Source organism: Prunus persica, chromosome G6 (genome assembly GCF_000346465.2).
Source record: "Prunus persica cultivar Lovell chromosome G6, Prunus_persica_NCBIv2, whole genome shotgun sequence".
NCBI lineage: Eukaryota > Viridiplantae > Streptophyta > Magnoliopsida > Rosales > Rosaceae > Prunus > Prunus persica.
In genome coordinates this window covers 20437844-20456873 of record NC_034014.1, presented here as the reverse complement: position 1 = coordinate 20456873, position 19030 = coordinate 20437844, and the positions used below count along the sequence as shown (strand labels likewise).

Sequence of the window (19030 nt, the reverse complement as noted above, 5' to 3'; positions counted from 1 at the left end):
TTTATATTTAATTTACTTATGATTTTATACATTTGATCGTTATGAGATTAATTTGTGTTTGGTTTGAGATTGCTTATTTGGTCATCAATTTCCAAGTTGTTGTGTTTAATGCAAGTTGAAGGATGACCTAAAATGTAGACGGTTCGATTGTTAAACCACATTGTTTGGGTAATCCGATGAAGAATTAACAAACAAAATACGGATCCACTTGTTAATCATGTAAACAAAATGGATTACCCCTCTTTATTGATTAGTGCTAATGATGCTCAAGATATTTATAGTCGATATGGATTCATATAACATGTAAACTCATAAATTAAGCCGACTTTACCAGTAGCTCTTGGAAATCAAATCATCGTTCATCACATCAAGTGTCTCCATATCTCTTTGTTTTTTTTTTCTTTTTCTTTTATATGCTTTAAGCTGACATTACCAGTTATTAATGATATGATTATGATCAAATTTTGAGAGGAGCTGATCACCAAAACAGATGAGAATCGTATATTCTAACAAAGCAGACAATACAACAAGAGCATTACACATGTTAAACTGAAATGACTACAAAAAACAATACATCTATATCTAGGACGCATGCATGACAAGAAAAAATTTCATAAGACAAACAAACACGCACTCTTCAATCCTCTCAAATACAGAACCGTTTAACAATAAAACCAACATCTATCTAATATAGGTCAAATGTAGATGTCAAAAATCAAACAGGGCACCACCAGCTGTTTAATTTGATGGCGGAGGGAACAGGAAAGGAACTGCTGGAATTGTTGTTGGAATGGAGGGGATTGAAGGGATCGTAGTCGGGATAGTTGGCAATGGAGTGGCAGGAAGTGGAGGTAGAGTGAGCTTGGGGGCAGCAGGGATGGAAGGCAATGTTGGAATATTTGGCAAAGGGATTTGGGTTCTTGGGATCAAAGGGGTAGTTGGCAATGTGGGTTTAGGCAATGTAGGAAAGGAAGGCAGTGGAACGTCGCAATACTTGAAAGTTAACTTGAGCCTGCTGAGACACTGAAATTTTCAAATAACCACACAATGTTGTATCCAATAGGACTAGCAGCCATTTTCTTTCTCTAATGGGAGTGAAGGTTTGAAAGCGCTTATTTTGGATCTATATGAAGAAGAATGACCAGTTATATAGGGAGAGAGAGTAAGCTGATAAGTGGTGTTTGAGGAGATGTGGTTGGGAAAGCTTTGTATTCCAATACTAAAAATGGAAAACAAAATGCAAGCCACATTAACCATGAAGATTTAGAACTAAAGGGTGGGCCTTACAGCGCTAGCATAAATGCCAAACCATCCAGAATCATTGAAGATGCTGCAGATTGTATTTGGAGTTCGAGTATGACTACTATGCTACTTCTCAGAATCACTCGTTTAGTAAACAGCGAGTGGAGTGCACAAGTCCCTTTAGAGATAGGGGCGAGTACTACACGAGCTCGTAAGTAAAGTACGGAATCATGTGACTTGACCACCTTACTATAGAACCACCTGATCAGACCAAGAAGAAACACATTACAAAAAATGTTTAACAGAAGGCAATTTTTAAAATGGAATCGATCTCTGGATTAAAGAGCTATGACTATCAGCCTAGACTTGACATGATGTCTGAGCCAAGAAGAACACAATGCAGTGGGCAGTATAAAATAATAGTTTAGCACTAAATTTTTAAACTTGCACCCAAGTCCATAAAATAAGAGCATATTTCTTCTCATATAACGAAGGCTGTCCTATATACAACATGTCAGGTAAACAAGCAACCTTCAAGAATAAGTTGATCTTTCGTACCAACTAGTTTAATTAATATATTAAATATCTCTAAACAATCTGCAGCTGCTTTAGAGATTTTTCTGTATATTGGGGTCTTACCTGTAGCAAAAGATTGCTTCCAAGCACAGCAGACGTAAAATGTATGTACCAGTCTTGAAATGCTTCATCATGAAAATGTCTACACTAGCTAAGGCTGTTTCAGCGCTTATAGAACACTAAGTCACGGCTACAATGGCTTTTGATAGCATCCTCCAATTTCTCAATACGGTCAAAATCAACTTGGAAAGTAACCACGGTGATGCCATCTTTACCAGTCTCATAATCTTGCTTGATGTCTTCAACTTGAAAAGACTGTAGCTGTAAACATCAAAATACAAGAAATGGGTATACTTAATAAATTTGATTTGATCATCTCAACACAAAAGGGGAAGCTATTGTCATGCATCTGAACCAGCTCACCTGATGGTATAGAACGCCCAAAAGATCAAATGGAACCTCCACACCCATTCTCACCTACAGAAAGAAAGGATAAGATCATATATTTCAAAATTTTAACAATGCAGAAAAGGAATTTCTTTTGGGGGTGAAAAACTTAACACGGCTTTAATTCAAACCAAATGAAATTAATCCAGACATTCGTGAGCTTTGGTCCCAAGGTGTTGAAATACAACCTCCAAGTACGAGGCAAAAGAAGAAAACCCCCATCCATTTTATGATACTAATAGAGTAGATTACAATTTACAACCAAGAATGGACCGATATAGAGAAGTTCTCTCCCGTTCTAGTCTCCTTGCTTTCTGAAGCAGTATTTTTTTTTTTCTGTCAAGTAACTAAACAGGACAACTTTGACATACCAGTTGGAATAAAAGCAAGAAAGCTAATTAATACCTTGGATTTTACAAGACAAGTTGGGGCATTTCTCAAGCATTCTGAGGCAACTCCTCCATAAGCCCTGACAAGTCCTCCAGTACCCAATTTAATACCTCCAAAGTGCCTACGAAAAATAAATAAAATACAATCCAAAACACAATGTAAAACCCACTAATAAAAGAGACAGCACAGAACAGTGTGCATACATACTTCAAGAATAAATTCGTCAAACAAATGCAAGTGAAAGAAAGCATTTTGTAGTGGAAAACAAATCAATTAACCTGATGACGACCACCATAACTCTATCAATTCCTGAAGATTCAATAGCAGAATGAATGGGTTTTCCGGCTGTTCCCGACGGTTCACCATCATCATTAGACCGGTATTGATCTCCAACCTGATCAATTGCTCACCGGCTTAATTAAAAAATACCAATAACCAACCAAAAAGAAAATGAGAGTTTACAAAACCTAACCCAACCAACCTTGTACGCCCAGCAATTGTGAGTAGCACGTTGATCTCGGACCTAAAACAACAACCCATCATTTGCAACGGTTCTTTATTTTCAAATTATTTTCTTTTTTGAAGAAATTGAAGAAGAAGAAGAAGAAGAAGAAGAAGAAGAGTGAAAGTACCTGGGAGAGGAAGGATTGAGCGGATTGTTCATCGGGGATGGGACCAGCGATGGCGATGAACTTGCTCTTCTTGATCTCCTTTTCGAATCTCACTCTCTCTTTGATCGTCGTATACGCGCCACCATTGCTGCTGCTGCTTGCGGCGGTGGTCACCATGGCCTTGTTGGCTCCGGCGGCTATGCAGCCTATGCCTAAAATTGAGGCACAAATGCGAATGCTGCGATTGTGCTTAATCGGCGCTGCCCTCTGGTGGTAAATGAGATTATATTTTGTTAATGCTACTGCTGGCATTTGATTTGGGTTTGAAATTCCTTTTTGCTTATTATATCCTTTTACTCGTCATCACCCACTGCTCTCTCTCCTCCGCTTATGTTCTCGCAGTGGTGGGGGAGATAATCCAAACGGTGTCGTTTTACCTGTCGTGGCCCCTATTCTTTCCTCGGACAAGACAAGAACAAAGAGTAAGGAAAAATGGATTATCGTGTGATACTAAAAATTATCATACCATATTATAATTATTGAAGAAAGGACCCAATGAAAGATTAATATGATTGACTTCTTTAAATTATGTCAGTGTTGGTAATAAACCTTAGTGACTTTATTATCCTATTTCCTACTTGCATCTCAGCTCAAACCTCAATAAAATGTTTGAGCTGATCCTTTTGTTTTTCCATTTGTGCTTCTTACATCCCCAACGGGTGGAATATTGGACCATACAAATTGCTGCTGGTCAATTTCCCTACTTCTACTCCTACCACTGCTAACTAATCCGAGGTTGACTTTCTACGATGTCTACTTCTGTCGCTACACAAAACTGTTGAGGCTCTTTCTCCGTACAAGCCGGTCATTGCCGCTGATGAATGCCTGCTATACTGGCTGTACCAGTCGGGTCCCATTTCACCAAATATGTAATCGGAGAAATCTTCGTTGCTGGAAGAGTCCTTGGTGCTCACGGTGCTACAAGAACTTGCATCTGACGAGCTGAAAATGGATGAACTCTCACTTGATGAATCCAAAGCAGGAAATCTGTGCGTTGAATGGAATCTCCAATCATCTGGATCTTGATTTAGGGATTGATTGCTGATGAGACTTGGAACCACGGAATTAGATCTCGATTTGGATTTGGTATGGCTGGAAGGAACAGCTTCCAAGTTCCTTCTCTTCAATTTCTCACCATTGGAAACGGCAGTACTTCCAAGAAAGGCCGGGGGCCGTGGAGTGCGCCTAGAAACATTAAATCTTACGGTGTTTAGGACAAAACAAAAATAGAAGATCATTTGTAAACTGGGCTCCATAGGAATGTTACCTTGCATAAAGAAGCATGTATGCCCCTTGGGATAACACCCTCTTTAAATCCACAGGTTCAACCTACATGATCATGCGTGTTCAAGAAATTTAAATAAAAAGTTAAAAACATCTCAATCCAATAATCATCAGTGTTCGGACTTGCATTTTTTATTTTTTATTTCCTTTGAATTACACGTCTAGAAGAAGTTCAAGCAAATGGATGCATACATGCAAAATTCATTAGCAGGTTTCTTGTCTTTCACTGGCCATAAATTGGAGATATGCAAAATACCAGAAAACAATGTATTATAATCAACTTCATCCAAGGACATAACAATAGATATATGCCTCCTATAAACAGGGATTCGAGCAGAGAGACAGTTCCACCCAGAAAGCAACAAATTAACATAAGGCCCTAACTAAGACGGAAATATGAGAAATGAAAGGAATACATACTGAACTGTCATCAATCTTGAACCACTCCCCCTGATTATTCTTTACATAACACACGTAATGGCCTGAATATGCAGCATTCATAATATCCAAGTGAACAACCACAGCATAAAGACTGTACAAAGCAGATCTATCACTTGTTCCACCCATATATGGTGACATGTTGAGAACCTCTGGGAACCGTACCGACTTATTCAGCTTCTCAAAGTTACGAGACTGCAGTCATGGATGGTATAGAGCACAAATTAATATTTCTAAAAAAATACATGACAAGCAAAGTTCAAAAAAATATAAAAGAATTTTAATTACCTGAAACCGCTTCAACACAATTGTAAGGATATTTGGTGCCTCCATAACTGTTAATTTCTTTTTGGCTTTCTCATAAGATTTACACCTTCACGAATGTTGGGAACAAACAAGCATCAAAGAATTAGAAGAGTGGAAAAAAGAAGACTTGAGACCCACCTGAAAGAATACTTTATATAAGTAACATACTGAATCTAAAAATTTGTCAGGCCACCTAAGAAGATGGGTCAAATTGCCCAACCAAAGCGAGGAAAAAATAATTTTTGAACTAGCAGTGAGGTAGGTGAGCACTCTGAGATCATATTGCACTAGAATCTCCATATTTACATGGTTCCTCAGCTATAATCAGGCCACAAGTGTTAAGGCCTGTAGAGAAACACCTCAACAAAAGAACAACAAACAGAAGTGTTAAGCAAAGACACAGGTGTGTGATCATTGGGTGACAAGCCCACCATCGCCCCCCATCCCCCCCAACCTACCTTTCTCTCTCTCTCTCTCTCCCAGTCCACAAACCTATATAGTTGGTTGGCAGCCCAATTAGAAATAAAGCAACTATGCCATGAAGACAGTTGCAAACCATGATCTAGGTGTTGGGCATTGAACTAAGATGTAATAAAGGGCCACAATGATAAAATAAGACTTTTATCCCACAACTGAACAAATAAATAAAATTTATACTGGTGCAAATGAACCAACCTGCTACAATGGTACCTATTTTTTCCATCCAAAGTTTCAGTAGCCGTAAATTGTGCAAGAGCCTCTTCAAGAGTTCCAATTTCCCCATCAATTTCGACAGTAAGATCCATCATCTGCTCAAATCGCTCAGATTTTCCAAGGCACTTCATACACGTTATCTGAGAATTCCAATCATGGCATCCCAAGAAATACCATTATTTATTTTTATTACAACATCAGAATGCACTTGTACATTTGTAAGTGAACAAAAACCCAAAAACATGTAAATTTTGACAAAATATCAAAAAGTTAACAACCTTAGATCGAAGGTAGCCTCCAAAAGTCATGCCTACTAGGGTTGTTTCTTCTGCCAAAGGACCAACAGCCCCAGCTTCCTTGAGGCAAACAAATTGCATGGTATCAACAGCATACCTGCCATCTTAGTAATTGGTGAAAAGATACATATTCAAAAAAGGAAGAGTAGATCTTGCAACAAAGTTCTATCTGGTTGTCTTTAGCTGGCTCACCTCAAAAATTCATGAGCATCTTCTTCCCTTCCATGGCCAAGATGACTTCCAATTTTATGTATTTTAGACAGTATCCTGATCGGGGACAGTAAAGACTTCCCTTCCCTTGCCTTCACAAGAAGAATTTCAAACTCACAGATAAAACACCAGTCATGCTTTTGACCTGGCACAGGGATAAAATTTGTCAATGGAAAGGCCATCAAACACATGGTCCTAACAATTAAATTGGCTGTAAAATTATAAAATTTATATAAAAAAATAAAAACATGTGTAGGAGTCATGAAGAGAAACTTGCATGCTCTAGAATGGAGCCCTTGAAGAAGATAAGAAGCAAGAGGCCGAGTAAATGCTAAACACTGGAGCACCGCATTAGCATAACAGCTGAGAAATCCAAACAAATAAATAAATGTATTATCAGCGAAAAATTCAACGAACTTCTGTTAAAATTCCGCATAAGAAAAATCTAAAGAGTTTTAACAGACCCGACAAAAGGATTTACTGAAACTGGTTAAACTCTAGTCTAGAGCATGCGAATGATTTATTTCTATATGTTTAAAACGTTCTGTGCAAAAATAACTCTCCACATCACCTGTTCCCACAATTCATAAGGCCAAATGGACAAAGTTCCACATTGTCGTAGGAGTACAGTTTCACGAACAGTTCATACGGAAAAATTACCTGTCAATAATACAGTATAAAAACAAAATTGGTATCCAATCGATAACAGAGGAAACTACTAGTAAAGGAATCAATACAAATTTGACAATAACCTTGTATTTTCCAACAATCTCTTCTCCACGACCTGAGAGGTTGGATTTCAGCTGTTTTGAGGATTTAAACTGCTGCACAACTTTCTTCACAGAAGTTTTCAATCCATTACGGGCATTTTGTGGCAAGTTTGGGATACTACCAACTTTTTCATTTGCAGGCAATGCATGATAAGCTTCAATCTTTTCATATCTAGAACTGGAATACATATGCTCTCCAGTGGTTGAAGATGGCCGATCAATAGAAACACTATGTGACAGAGATTCTTCTTCTTTAGACTCATCCTCCGTGTCATTACTTGATGAGCTCTTGGATTTACAGGCATCAGTAAGTTTCTTTTCTGATGAAATAGGTCTTCTGGTCAGCTTCCTACTGCCAATATTTTCAGGCTGAGCATCACCAGATATGTTTTTCTTGGCTTTGGGAATTTTTGGTGTAGATTCAACCTCTTTATCAATATGACTGGATTTCATTTTACTTAACTTATTTGCATGTGATATGTCCTCCTGAATATTCGCCAACTTAGCACATCCTGAGGGTGATGACATATTCTCAAGCTGATCAGGAGCAACACCATCAGAAAGAAGTTTCTCTCTGGCATCCGAAGATGCAGTACTGAATGTGGTTAAATTAGCTTGTGATCCTTTTCCATCTGCGCAATGGTTAATTCAATCATCGTCATCCAATCATGAATGAATGAAGCTTCTTAAACCAATTGAGATTAGTACTGTATCTCAAAAATGATTACCGTGATGAGATATTGCTTCACCATGGAAGTCACTCCTGTGTTGAAACCGCACGGCATCAATTGAAGGCTGACATTCATCTTTGTGACCTTGTCTCCAATGAATGATTTGACACTTACCAGAACTACACGAAAATGTTCAAGTGAAAACAATGTTTAACTATATCTATGCTAGCATGTGTAACCACCATGAGAGTGATTGTGCACATCCCATGGTAGTTCAGAGTTCAGAGAGTTAGACATACAGAAAGGCATAATCGGAAGCCCAAAATATTATAGTTAAATCTGGTGATAATGTCGTCAAAACTAAAATCAAATCAAATCTTTCCCGTAGGAGCTAGCAGCCAGATCCAAATATCAAATCATGTAAATTTTCCTATTTATAATGTTTCCTCAACACAAAATAATAATAGTACTAATAATAATCCAAGGGCATAATCTCACGCAATTGAATTTTGATACACAAGCAACACACTAGCTGGACAATTGCAATTTCTCAATTAAACAGCAAGCTGAATCGATCACATAATTCAAACAAATACGCAAACATAAACATCGTCCAGAAAAAGCATAAAATAAAGCTAAAAAGAAACAATAATTAAAAGAAAAACGAACCAGTATCGGACAGCCTTGCATTTAGAGCAGCGCATTGTGGTGCTGGCATAGCAGACGGCACAGTGGTACGGCAAGGACACCGGCTGCACAACCGGACCGTAAGGAGACGTGGCCTGAAACTCAGCGACGGCGGTCTCTTCTGAAGCCATAGCCACAAGCCGCATGATTTCCTCTTTATTGACCACCGCATTCTTCCACTTGTGACGAATCACAAGGAAACAGGCCAGGACGAGGAGCAGTAGGAGGCCCTGAAACCCTAGAATTCCAGGGACCAGCATTGATCGAATTCGTCGAGTCAGTTGATCTTATCCGGCGCCAAGGATGAGACCAGAACACAGAAACCCTAGAATGTCTTTTCTGCTATACATAAATCCGACGGCGGTGGAGGTGGCGGTGGCGGTGGCGGTGAGGGGGTAGGGAGAGGAAATAGGGGAAATTTGGAGGTGCAGAAAGGGAATTTGTGTGAGGGTAGTGTTGTTGGTGATGGAAGTGCGAAGGAAGCATCTGGTGGATGTAGGTGTGATGTGGATGGTGAGGTGAGATAGAAGAGCTGGAGGAGGAGAGAGATGGAATGGGAGGGAATATAAGACGGATCGGATCCGAGAGTGGACTGTCGGGTGTCGACGATTGGGTTTTTTTTCAAATTGTCAGTGATTCTCCCTCTTTTGTCTTCTCCCGGTTAAACCGTATTTTACCGCGTACACAATTATGGAAGCTTTTTATTATGTACCCTCTAGTTTGCTCATAAATTTGCAAATATGCTGCAATTTGGGCATTAATCTCCGCTACCCGTCCAGCTCAGTAAACGAACATTTTCCTCCAAATTGAAACCCTATCCCATAAGAGTGACATTTCTATGGAGGAAAATGTCAGTTTTATAGCTGGGTTGGTCGGTTTAGAGGAGACTAGTGTCCAAATTGACATCAATTTGATGGCAATTTTGACTTAATTTGATAGTAGGATCAATTTGACACGAAAGCTAGAGTTGGAGGATCACTTGAGTGAAAATTATCGGAGAGACTATAACGAGAAGTTTAAACAAAGTGAGGAGACTATTTGAGGAAGTCAATCTTGTAATAACCCGATTCTAAATTAATATTTAATTAATAAAATAATCACATTGTTGAACAAGAAAAAATTCACCCAAAAAAAAAAAAATTGGATTGTGTTTGCCTAAGCCCATGTCCAACAGGCCTTATCTAATGTAGATGATAAGTGTTTCAAACAAAAAAACAAGTAAAGCCAATTATCCAATAAGCTTTTCCAGTTTCAAAGCCAAGGGATAAAACAATTCAAAGGTCGATTGATCTCACATGCAAATCTCTTAAAGGAGTTTTGAAAAAATAGGATTTTGACCAACCAATGAAAAACTCTCAAGAGAGTTTGGTGGTTCCTGTTTTGGTGGAGTGATTATTGCATGAAGAGTCCTTCACAAAAGTGATTTCTTACGGCTAGCCTACAAAAGGCACGGCTATGGAAATAAAAAAGGGGGGAGAAGAGCATACGAGAGCAAATGAATTGCTGACAGATTTCTAGCAAGAGATAAAGAGATTCGATATGAATTTCTTTGTTCATTGTTCTTAAAGGCAGTAAGACATTGAGATTTCTCTCACAAATGCCTTGAGCATCCAAAGCCACAAACAAACAGCAAAAGAAGAATAGCCCATGATGTGGGGAAGAACCCACCATGAAGTCAAAAGCAAAGAGGGACAGCCGCAGGAGGAGAGGAGTCACGCAACGCAGAGAAAAGCAAGCAACAACACCGGAGCAAGGTATGCTCCCATGGCTTCTGCTGGACTTTGCTCCTGTTGTACAAAAAATACAGAGCAAACCTTCACAAATCCACAGCAAGGCCTCTCTCTTGGTGATGTTTAAAGCATCCAAAACAAGTCATTGCGATGTGTAAGCACCCAAAATTATCTAGAATGATTGATCTCATATGATGGTGGAAACCATCTCAAACTTGTCACAACTCCAAGTCTGACTTGGCTGCAAGCAAAAAGCAAAGAAAGAATGGACAATGATGTGGTGATTCCATCACGGAGTCAAAAGCAAAAGAGGAATCATGTAATTACTCTAAGGGTAATTGCAAGCCTCTATATGAAGCTCACGACAAAGCACATCATCGTGGTTGGAAATTGATGTCTTGCATATCAAAGAAAACAAAGCCCTCCATGTGAAGGAGAAAAATAGAAGAAAAAAATATATAAGAGGGATGTGATGGAAGCCACCACGTGAAAGTCCAAAACAGCAAAGAAACAAAGCAAGAGGACTTATTCTTAAAATTCCAGCCACTGTGAGTTTGACTAGCGATTTGGGTTACTTCCGCTCATCTTTCTGGAAATGGAACCAATTAAAGGAAGATGAAGAGGAAGATGCATAGGCCATTGAGGCAGAAGTAGAGCCAAAGCTTTACCACAGACAAAGGTTGTTTCAGAAGTTCCGGAAGATTGTGAGCAGGAGCCGGAAGTTTCGCATGGGGCAACACCTGTGCCTACTGTACAGTCGGATGTTCTTATGATAAAGTCGTTTGCTGAGTTCTTACAGGCTAGAGAACATGGAGTTGCTCAAACAGCTTCTAGGGAGCCTCCATTGCCTGAACATGTTGCTAATTTTTGATTGTGTGCACTGATCATTGAGCCGAAGATACTACAAGCTCAACATTTCTTTGGGGAGAGTAATTTCATGATGTCGAATCATTGGATTCATGATCTGAAAGACTGCTTTAGTATAATCAGACTCACAAGTGTGAAAAAGATTAAGATAACCGTATTTCTCTTATAGAATGAGGCTCGTGTGTGATGGGAATACTGTGGTCGAGTCCAAGGATGAGACCCAGATGGATCTGGTAATCCTATCTGTAGAGATAGAAAGATTTTATACATGTCATTAAGACTGGATTCAGATATGAGGATTTGACTTTACTTTGTTCAAATGATTTCCTCAAAGGGGATTATATCAGTAAAGAATACATATGTTTTTTCTCAAACATTTAATTGCACTGCTACAATGTAGAGAGAGTGCTTTGGGGTCTCATCACAGGTGAGCACATCTGAGTAGAAATCTTTCATCAGAGTAGGAAATGGATCATGGTATGAGAGATAAATCGAAAACCCCAGTAACGCACAAGAGATGGTGCAGGTTGGAAAGGGAGACTCTTCATTCTCTACTTGTCTAGCTCGAGCACTAGGCTCTGCTCACAACATGGTAGCGACTTCTCTCAAATCTCAAGGCTCTTTAAGGACTACATATAGGAACTGTTTGTCACACTTGAGTGAGTTGAAGAGGAGAGGGTACTTGGTGTTACTAAGTGTTGAGGTGGGTGAGATGAACTGCCATCCCACTCTGCAATGGAGGAAATTTGATGTCACCATCTTCAGCTTCCTCATACAGGCCACTTTACCTAGCTATGAGGAAGAAACCCTTATCTCTGCAATTGCAGGTACGTAAAATTTCGAGGATGAAATTTTTATAAGGAGGGTAGATTGTAACACCCCGACCCTGATTTATTTATCCAACTAAAATTTTAAATTAATTTAAATATGAATTTACAATTTTGCGCCCGGGGTAGGGGTAATTTGGTCCCTTTTTAATCCTGAAGGATTTTGGAGAAATGTTTGGTACTATTACGTAGATCATACTGCGATGAGTTCGTAGATACATAGTGGGCTCGAATTGGAGTTGTAATGAAGAAGTTACGAGCAAAACATCACCAGTGGCAAAATTGTAATTATTTCAAAATGGGTTTGATAAAAATCTGATTTTTCTCTTTCTCTCTCTCTTCCCGCGACATCTTTCTTCTCTCGCAACGGCAGCACCCAGCCGGCCATGTTTTGGCCGGCAGTTCTTTACTCTGGCCACTAAAATTGACGGGGCCGGTACCAAAATGACCAAGCCACCGTCCTCTTCCAACCCCAGCCAAGCCCCGCTGCCTGCAGCTGTGTTTTCGCCTGAAAATCAAAGAGAAAGGGCTGGTTTTTTGCTCGAAATTCTCCGACTTCGTTCTCTGTCATCTGGTCACCAATTCCGGCGAGTGAGGTATGTTTTCTCACCTATTTTTCATGATCTAGCTAATGGTTAGGTATGATTTTATCAATTTTGAGCCTAAGTAGTTTGATTTTCGAATTGAATTTCGGTCGATTTTGGGATCGCGATTCCAGCCACTTCTAGTCACTTTTTGGGGTAGGCCCAAAAATAAAAGCGACTCCAAATAGGGTGTTACACTTAGGGTAGGAGTTTTAAGCCGTGATTTTGAGATTTTTCTGCGAAGTGTTATCGCTTTGGACACCACACGTGTGGTGGCGCGTGGGCACTGTAGCAGAGGGGCATTGTGTCCCGATGCGATCCCCTTGTTGTCACGAGCGCGTAGGTGTGCTCGGATTTCAATTCATATACATTTTGAGTCTCAAACAGATTTCGCCTAGTGTACGTTATCCGGGTTCGATATGTGTGAACCGTTGGATCGTCTTGAATTTAAAGTATGTTAATCTAGACATCCCTAGGATCGTGTAAGAATTCATAGATCGTGAATCGGAACCCGGATGTTTCGATTTAATAACTTAAAGTTTGCGTGTTATGATAACCATACGATCGTGCGATCGTAAGCGATCCAACTGTCCGTTTCGGACCAAACTCGCAGGACATATATCTTAGACCTTGAGGAACCCTTAGAAACGTTCGGATCGTAAACTAAATTTCGTAGGTCCCGTGGGCCCGGCTGACCCGTTTTAGAAAGTTTGACCACCCGGTTGACCGAGTGTCCCTCGAGACTATCCCGTCATCTGAATTGGGTAGTTGGACCTTAGAACGTCTTTTTCCTCGTGTGAGTGGACATTGTTTTCAAATAAACAGCATGGTTTTGTGATAGAAATATTATGCATATAAATTTAATGGGTTATTTAAATTCATTGGATATTTAATAATTGAAATTATTATTTCGTAAAGTTAGTTATACATGTGGGTTTTGACATATTTGAGTATTTTGAGTTCAATTATATAATAATTGAGAATGTGCTATCTATGCTGAATATGTGTGGGGTACCTGGGTCCTTGATGTGAGATGTTGGAAAAAAGTGAGATTATAGTATGTCAGTTTGAAGTGTTATACGCACTACCCTATGTACCTCCCTGAATATGGATTATATGCTTGAAAGTCATTGCCTATACTATGAATGGATTTTTGGAACAATTGAATTAAGGAAGGAAATATCATTTTAAAATATTGTTATAAGGGTTATAAACTCCACCATCATACGTATCTTCCCTGGTTACTATACACACACGTACCGTGTTTCAGGCGTGTGGGCTTCCTTGCTTACGGATCCTGGAATTGTTGGATATCGAAAAATTATGGATATGTTGGCACTCGGACACCCTTGACGGGGTGTTTTATGGACCCTTAAGGGGTAGTCTGTGCACGTAGGACTTGTCACAGGCGTATGAGTCTTGAGGATTCAGCTGTACATGCTGGCTGAGAGTTCGTCCCCCAGTTGGACGGCTCGTTCCCTAGCCACATGGTTGTTCTCCATATGGTCTAGTCAAACGATCCCCAGTTGGATTGTTTTCCCTAGTACATGATGTGCATCATCATATGTACCTCTCCTTGAATATTGATACTTGGAAACAGTGAGAATAGATACTTGGATACATGGTTATGGATACTTGGGTGTGTCGGAACCCAGCCATACCTTAACGAGGTGTTACCGTAGACCCTTGATTGGGTAGTCTGCGCGCGTAGGACTTGACACAGACGTACAAGTCTTGAAGGTCTCGGCTGTATGTGTCGGCTGAGAGTTAGTCACCCGGTTAGAAGGCTCGTTCCCTAACCACATGGTTGTTGAGGACTCCTCCATGTAGTCTAGTTAAGCGATCCCCGGGATTGTTTTCCTGGTACATGATGATGGTGGGAGGTGGGTGTAATGATATTGATAGGCATTAAATACACATATATGAGGATTCGTTTTCGAGTTGAGATCTGTGAGGTTGTGCTTTGTGATTACCCTGCCCCGAGTATGAATGTTTAAGTCCCGGATTGGGAAGTGTTGTTCAGCAACATACACCTTTGATAAGGTATGGTTGCACGAAAAGGATTGATAAAAGAAAGGAACTCATAGAGTGTTCACAAGATTGCCTTGTCGAATTTGATATAATAAGGAATTTAAAGTTATTCATTGATTTTACTTAAAAGGGAAATTGTATATTATCGGATACCTAGGTGTAGCCGCGGACTAAATTTTACTTATATTATTTTTATTGAGTTTGGTTCTGACCTTGTCGTTGGTCCTGAAACTCGGCTGAAACCGAGGTGTGACTAGATAATTGTTCAGTTTCTAATTTGGCAAGGGAGGGTTGTTTAAATGTGTTCTGGTTAAGACGGGTATTGCAACCCGTTTTGGATTGTTGTACGATTTGGGCTGAGGCCTTAAACTACTTGCGTTTTTGTTAGGATGTTAAACATCACATGATGGAAATTAGGAAGTTATTTTATGTTGATTACAGTGGGCATTCATAAAATTGTTTGAATTCATTATCTGCATTGTTTAGAATATTATTTGACTTAAGAGCGTCGTTGGTGGTTTTGCTTCGGATTATTTGAAGGCTGGAGGCCGTTTATGTGAATTGCATGTTATTACATTGTGCATGCTGCCTGTTGGGTTAGAAGAAAGAGAGAGAATGAATTAATGTAACACCTCGACCCTGTTTTATTTATCCAATTAAATTATTAAATTAATTTAAATATGAATTTACAATTTTGCCTCCGAGGTAGGGGTAATTTGATCACTTTTTAGTCCGAAAAGAGTTTGGGGCAGCGAGGGGTATTTTTACGTAGGTCGTACCGAGATGAGTCCGTAGACACGTAGTGGGCTCGATTTGGAATTGTAATGAGGAAGTTACGATCAAAAGAAACTCAGTGGCACAATCGTAATTATTTCAAAATAGGATTTTTATAAAAACAGAAAATTCCCTCTCCCTCTCTCTTTTCCTCCCGTGCGAGTCCTCCCCCCCCCCCCCCCCCCCCCCCCGGTACACACAGCTGCGACGATTTTACCGTCGCCACCGTTTTTTCCAGCCACCTCTTGGGGTGGCACCAGTCCCAAAAGGACCACCAGCTCCTCCTCCTTCCATCCCCAACAACGGTAGCCACCACGATTGCCGGAAATTGCAAAAACACGGCCGGTTTTACCTAGATTTTTCGGAGCTCGTTCTGGCAATTCCGGCTACCAAATCTTGCGATCTAGGTATGCTTTCTCATCATTTTAAATGTGTTTTTATGCAGGTTAAAAATTTTGGGATTGTTCAAATTACATGGGAGACTCTACCAAAATTTTGGTAGAAAGTCTCGATCTTTAGTAAGTGGGCCCAGCATCGGGGCGATGTCGGAATTTTCACAGGATTCGTCTCGGGTTTCGGAAAATTCGGGGCAAGTCCTGTCAATTAATTAAAGATAATTAATGAGATGAGAGAGAATGAATTCTTAATTAATATGGTATTATAATTTTAATCACAATATATAAATATTAATTAAAGAAAAATATATTGTTTTGCCATGTTAGGTTTAATCTCAACCATTAAAAGTTGAGTAATCTAATAGCCCAAAAGTTGTGTCAAAACTTGTGTAAAAAATATGGTGCCACGGATCCGCCTCCTATATATATATATATATATATACTTAGTGGTTTGAAGATGATGAATCATGGACCTTGGTTTTTATCAAAATGTGGTGTATATTTTAAGTGTTGTTGAGAATCAATTTATTGGAAAGTTGATATAAATGTCGGAAAATAGATTGTGAAATAAGGGAAAATTTATGATGAGTTTTAGACTATAGTTTTCAAACCCACCATGGGAGTACCCCCAATGACCTTTAAAACAGGTTGTCATTTATGATAATGCCTCACGAGTTTCGGGGACGCCCGAACTGTGTGGTGCGAGGATTGTGACTCAGGTTGACTTTGTGTCTCCGAGGCCTGCAAGGATTGCGGCTCATGTTGACTTTGTGTCTTCGAGGCCTGTGAGGAGGCTCAGGTTGACTTTGTGTCCCTGAGACCTGCGCGGATTGCGGCTCGGGTTGACTTTGTATTCCCGAGGCCTGCGAGAATATGTCACATTAGGTGACACAAGGAATTGACAGTACATTATTGGAATTGACGGAATACTATTGGAATTGACGGGAAATTGTCAGAATTGACGGTATATTAAAGGAATTGATGGAATATAAAAGGGGGTAAGCCTAGGTGGAGAATATTTGGGTTTTAAGAGGTTTAAACAAAACTTGAGGATTTTATCTTGGTATTCTTGGGTAAAAGTTTTAATACCTATTTTTCTAATCTTATGAGGCAAGTAATAAATGGTTTTGTTCTTCATTCACGTACATGAGCTTTATGTGAGTTTTAAAGGAAGAATTAAATGCATTTTATGAGTTTGTTTGTTTTTACATATGATTTGCACAAGTAAAATATAAATTGATTCATGGATTTGAGGAAATTCTTTGAGTAGCCTATTTATGTGTAAATATAATGAGTGGAAGAACTACGTATAGCTTGATCTCTTAGTAAGGATACATAGGCAACCTAGAGTTACTAGGTGCAGCCACAAGTTCGAGTGTTTGAAAGGTTGTTTTGCTAAGCTATTTTGAAATTGTTAATGTACTCTTGATGTTCCAACGGTTAAGATCAGTTTCAAATGGCAGAACAATTTATTTGGGTTAGAGAGGCCTGAGTCCAAAATGATGTGACGTTTGGTTGCCTGAATTATATTATTGTGTTTGCTGAACATTTGGGATTATAAAATCATGTTTTATAAAGGTAAAATTTTTGGAAAACTTACAATGGAGACTCTACTAAATTTTAGGCAGAAGTCAAACTTGAAGAAAAAGAATTTTGGAAACTTAAAAGGGCATTTTGGTAAAAAGTACCCGACACCTGCCAGGGGTTCAGCTCAGATTCCAAAGTGGAATTTGGGTCGGGTCCTGTCAAATCTCACCATCAACAAATGTAAAGAAATCATGGGACTTAAACATTTTAAATGTTTTGATGGTAGGATTGGCCTCGTCATTTTAAACTCTTAATTATAGCCTCTCCCGAAAATTATAAGGAAATCTTAAATTTTAAATCTTGAAATTGGAGGATCACTATGGTCTGGGCCTCACTATTTCAGGCCCAATGGCATCTCCATTTCGGGCCCAATGATCATACTTAAAGGCCCAGGGAATAGTTAGTCTCTATAAAAGGGGGGCTGGCCTGCTCATAAAACTCTCTCTCTCCGGAATTTATTTTTTTTTAAATCGAAACTCTCTCCGGATTGCTGTCTTCATTATTTCTTCTTTTTAGTTCATAGTTTCATCTCAATGCAAATGTAAACTCTCTACATATATATGCAAAATACAAAACAGTGGATGTAGCTGAAATTTATGAGTGAACCACTCAAATAATAGTGTTACGTATGTGATTGTTTCAATTCAATTTCATGCTCAAATAAATACTAATGCAAGAAATTGTAATACCTATACATTTGTATTCTTTATTTTGTTTCCTTTTCTGAATTTCTCCTCTTTCTAGATTAGGGTTCATCACAAAAGTATACTACAATAAAGTAAAGTCTTAACTGGACACAACAATATAATTTTCACAAGTTCAAGCTCATTCTCAATCTAGAACTCCCAACACCTCTTGGTTTTCTTCTTCGACCTAATTCATATTGGGTCAGTATGGTAATTTCTTGTTTGATAAGGAAATTCGAATGTTTAATTTTTTCTTATGTATCAATGAGTGTAAAAATTTTCTAGACTTGAGATATATAAAGGTGTTCTTTTTTATTTTATTTTTACCCAAAAACATAGTAAATGTAAAATGATTTCAATTCTTTTTGGTTCCTAAAATGAAACTCCCTATCCTCGACAAACAAAAGCCAACCTCTGTCCTGGGATTGTTGTTACTGACTTGATTTATAAATAATTCTTCGCTATATCTATCAACAACGTCGCTTTGGCCGAGTGGTTAAGGCGTGTGCCTGCTAAGTACATGGGGTTTCCCCGCGAGAGTTCGAATCTCTCAGGCGACGTTTCTAAAATATTTTTGTCAAATTTTGTCAATCCATATTTTCCTTTTCTGTTTTTTTAATCTCTTTCCTGTTTTTCTGGAAGCGAGGTCGGCGCCTTCCCCGATTGCCGCCTTCTCCGCCAACCACCTCAACTGGGTCTCGGCGACTTCGTCAGTCCAAACCCTTTCAAACCTTCTACAAGATCCAATTCTCATGAGAGCTCAGGACACGTGTTCGGCAGATAGAAACGCTGAAAAAGGCCAATTTGTCCTCTGAGTAGGAACGGAAGGAAACCCAGTCAATCAGTTTGCATTTGGTCCCGTTGAAAT

At 39.2% G+C, this 19030-nt stretch overlaps 2 protein-coding genes and 1 non-coding gene across 5 annotated transcripts; 1 reads left to right on the top strand and 2 right to left on the bottom strand.

Moving 5' to 3' along the window:
• Positions 476-3721, bottom strand: LOC18774972 (IMPACT family member in pol 5'region). 2 transcript variants are annotated; one of them, XR_002272090.1, is made up of 7 exons: positions 3288-3721; positions 3137-3178; positions 2934-3049; positions 2671-2776; positions 2242-2295; positions 1882-2139; positions 476-1503 (listed from the first exon to the last, which is right to left on the bottom strand). XR_002272090.1 is itself a non-coding variant. In XM_020566229.1 (6 exons), exons 1-6 carry the CDS (start codon positions 3576-3578, stop codon positions 1981-1983), a joined length of 768 nt encoding a protein of 255 aa, XP_020421818.1. In that variant the 5' UTR covers positions 3579-3721; the 3' UTR covers positions 1655-1980. The 2 variants fall into 2 exon arrangements, 1 of the variants encoding a protein (XP_020421818.1); XM_020566229.1 differs by lacking the exon at positions 476-1503 and having other exon boundaries at positions 1655-2139.
• Positions 3823-9467, bottom strand: LOC18774288 (ubiquitin carboxyl-terminal hydrolase 17). Of its 2 annotated transcripts, none has more exons than XM_020566227.1 (12): positions 8664-9467; positions 8052-8173; positions 7306-7955; positions 7125-7213; positions 6831-6916; positions 6536-6698; positions 6326-6440; positions 6030-6187; positions 5337-5421; positions 5031-5243; positions 4594-4655; positions 3823-4511 (listed from the first exon to the last, which is right to left on the bottom strand). In XM_020566227.1, the coding sequence occupies exons 1-12, from the start codon at positions 8939-8941 to the stop codon at positions 4052-4054; spliced, it is 2481 nt and encodes an 826-aa protein (XP_020421816.1). In that variant the 5' UTR covers positions 8942-9467; the 3' UTR covers positions 3823-4051. The 2 variants fall into 2 exon arrangements, with proteins under 2 accessions (XP_020421816.1, XP_020421817.1); XM_020566228.1 differs by having other exon boundaries at positions 6045-6187.
• Positions 18641-18722, top strand: TRNAS-GCU. The gene has a single exon. It is a non-coding gene; the product is annotated as a tRNA-Ser (tRNA).